This window comes from Verticillium alfalfae, genomic scaffold, assembly GCF_000150825.1.
Source record: "Verticillium alfalfae VaMs.102 supercont1.3 genomic scaffold, whole genome shotgun sequence".
Lineage (NCBI taxonomy): Eukaryota > Fungi > Ascomycota > Sordariomycetes > Glomerellales > Plectosphaerellaceae > Verticillium > Verticillium alfalfae.
In genome coordinates this window covers 2,542,149-2,544,965 of record NW_003315036.1, presented here as the reverse complement: position 1 = coordinate 2,544,965, position 2,817 = coordinate 2,542,149, and the positions used below count along the sequence as shown (strand labels likewise).

Sequence of the window (2,817 nt, the reverse complement as noted above, 5' to 3'; positions counted from 1 at the left end):
GCATCTTTGAGGTTCTCAGCCGTATTTGTCCAGGTGACGAGGATCTCGGCGTCGATGAGCTCCTCTGGGATGAGCTGCTTGACATCGTAGGGCTGGAGGTCGACGGAGAAGCCCTTGAGGCTGTCAACGTCGAGCTTGAGCGAGGTAGGGTAGAGGAGCTTCATATTGACTGATTGCAAGGTTGGGAAGATGATTGGGAGAATAATTTTGGTCGAGGGATCTATGAGAGGTGATGTTGATGGTGAAATCTCTCTTCGTAGTTCGTCCATCTTGCCCTCGGTCTAAAATCAAGCGATGCCGGCGAACCATCCCCCACGTATTGCCGCCAGTTAGAGGGGCCGGGGGCGGGGTGGGTGGGGGTCATATGTTCCCGTGACGTCAAACCCTCATCGCGGGGTCGGCAGCTGCTGGCAGGTGGACCAGCGGGCAACAATGAGATGAGATGGAATGAGGGCAAAAGTCCATCGATCGACAGGCATTGCCAATGAGGTAGGCTTAGTTGCTCAGCAATCTGTTTGCGACAGTTGACCAACCACGTTGAAAGTTTCATGTCTGCCTGCCCTTGATTCTGTCCAAGCCAAGATGGGTCCTCTTCGGTACGTGGCATCGCAGACGGCCTGCATATGCGGTCAGCCTGGCCATGTCAGATTACCATCAAGGCCGATATCCAGTCGGAGTATAAACAGACTGTCTGGACAACAATTGAAGAAAAAAGAAATCCAATCGACCCTGTGACGGTCCCTTCTTTCTTCACATCTCTAAGCCGTGGCACTCCCCGTGATAATACACGAACACCTTCAGCCATGGCATTCGCCTCCTCAGATGAAGTTCTCGCAGCGGTGCTATCGAGAGAATACGCTGATTATCGGCATGCACCAGACATCGAGGCTCGTGCCGCCTTCTTATCTCCGCACTGTCGTCAAATATGCCGCCCTCACCCTTCGTACGGAGCTTCTGATCGCCGGGCCATTCTTGAATTCTTGTATGAAGCCTCAGGAGAGCGGCCCTATGACAAGACACCGACACCAATTCAACAGGTTCTCCAATCGCAAGCTGATGTCCCGCCCGGCGCTAAGGCATACTATACTATTCGTCCTCTTAAACAAGGAGAGCTGAGCTTTGGCAATGTTCCTGGGGATCCGGTGCGAGGTTTTATGGATTCTGAAACAATGATGGACATGGCTGTCGACCGAAAATGGGTCGGAATGAGGGTTGACATGTGGACTGATGGCGGGGCCGGCAAGGGGGGCGAGAAGTTGGGGCTGCTGGTGAAGGTGCAGTACTGGTGGACCAAAGAACATGACAAATGGGCACAAATTGCTCACGACATAATGTATTTGGGCTCGAGGGATGGCTCAGAGGGGGTAAACGGCGAGATCCTCCAGTGAAACCCTTAGTTACCCTTGGGGACACGAGGGCCACTAAGATTTTCTTTGCGCAGTACTGGGGCCTAACTAAGTCGAAATCGTAACCTCTTTAAAGGACCTATCAAGGGCTGACTTCAGCGGTTATGGTGGTGTGTGTCTTGGGACGTGATGAGGTTATTCATTCAAAGCGGATACCTGAAAACGCAACTCCGAGCTTTTAAACACTGCTATTGGACCAGCCTGAGAGCGTTCAATATGTGAGTGTTGTAAGTGCGTCGATGTGTCTCAATGGCTCTGGACATAGTACACTATCCGGACCTGAATCATTGATGGCTAGCACAGACGCTGGACCTGAAACCTACCGAGGGGATAAGATGCATCAGTTTGAGGCGAGTACAGACCAATGATCTGTGGTAAGTTTGTCATGTGATATTGGTCGCCTTCGTTGAAGCTCCAGGAGAATCAGTATCCGCGCGTTCGAATAGTATCATTGCCCGCCTGAGCTGCCACATTTGGATTTTACTCCTCACATGGCCAGTCCTGTTGTACGAGGATGTATGATGTGAATCTAGGTGAACATTGGTTAGCAGTTCCTCGCCTGTCCACGGGCAACATATGCCTCCACTTGCACAACTACTGGAGGTCAGCCTTCTGTTGCACCATAAAACGCACTATCGTGGTTCAGCACAGCAGAAGCAAAGTGTGTTGACTGGCATTGGCGAATGATACTCCAGAATCCATGTCACAAGGCGCTCTTGTCATTAGGTAGGTTGGTCCAGCCTTAGTCCAGCCAGGCGAGGAGCGGCGAGGCTACGAGGAACATGAAAAAGTGTACACATCAACATATCCGTCGCACTACCCACCAACTGTTTTTGGCCTAATGCAGTATTAGGCTCTGGAGGTGGCAGACAAAAAAGAAAGTATTGGAACGACCCGGAAGCATGAGTAGGCAGCCTCTCAGAATCCCCCGTGAAGATTATTTCCAGAATAGTGAGGACTCATAGAATATAGGACTCAGGATGCTTACCAAATATTGTCTCACGTGCGCAATATCAACGCGTCCCGTGAGCATTCACGAAGTAAAACCTGCGCCGTGCAAAACGCCTTACTCAGTACCACCAGAATCAATCTGCTTCAACAACAGCTGAAATGTCGGACAAGTGTGGCTCGTGTAAAAGCTACGTCGGTGGCTCTGCAGGACACATTTGAACTACAAAATCCTGTATTAGCACCAACAGCCAGATCGACCTTGAAAACAGTGAAACTATACAGTACAGTAGCTGTGATAAAAGAGTGCACACCGTCAATGTGCTCTGCACCCATTCAGCATGTACTTTTATTGAAAACGACGTATGCCCCTGCGTCCGGTTGCTTTTCGGAACACCACGCAGACGAGATGAATCACAGTTGCGCGAGGGCGCCGTGACACCGACACTATGAGGAGGGTGTG

General features: G+C 50.9%; 1 protein-coding gene across 1 annotated transcript; it reads left to right on the top strand.

Moving 5' to 3' along the window:
* Positions 1 to 803: 803 nt before the first annotated feature.
* On the top strand, positions 804 to 1,388 carry VDBG_03305 (predicted protein; the record flags this gene model as incomplete). Its single annotated transcript, XM_003007120.1, has 1 exon — positions 804 to 1,388. The coding sequence occupies one exon, from the start codon at positions 804 to 806 to the stop codon at positions 1,386 to 1,388; it is 585 nt and encodes a 194-aa protein (XP_003007166.1).
* Positions 1,389 to 2,817: the final 1,429 nt, after the last annotated feature.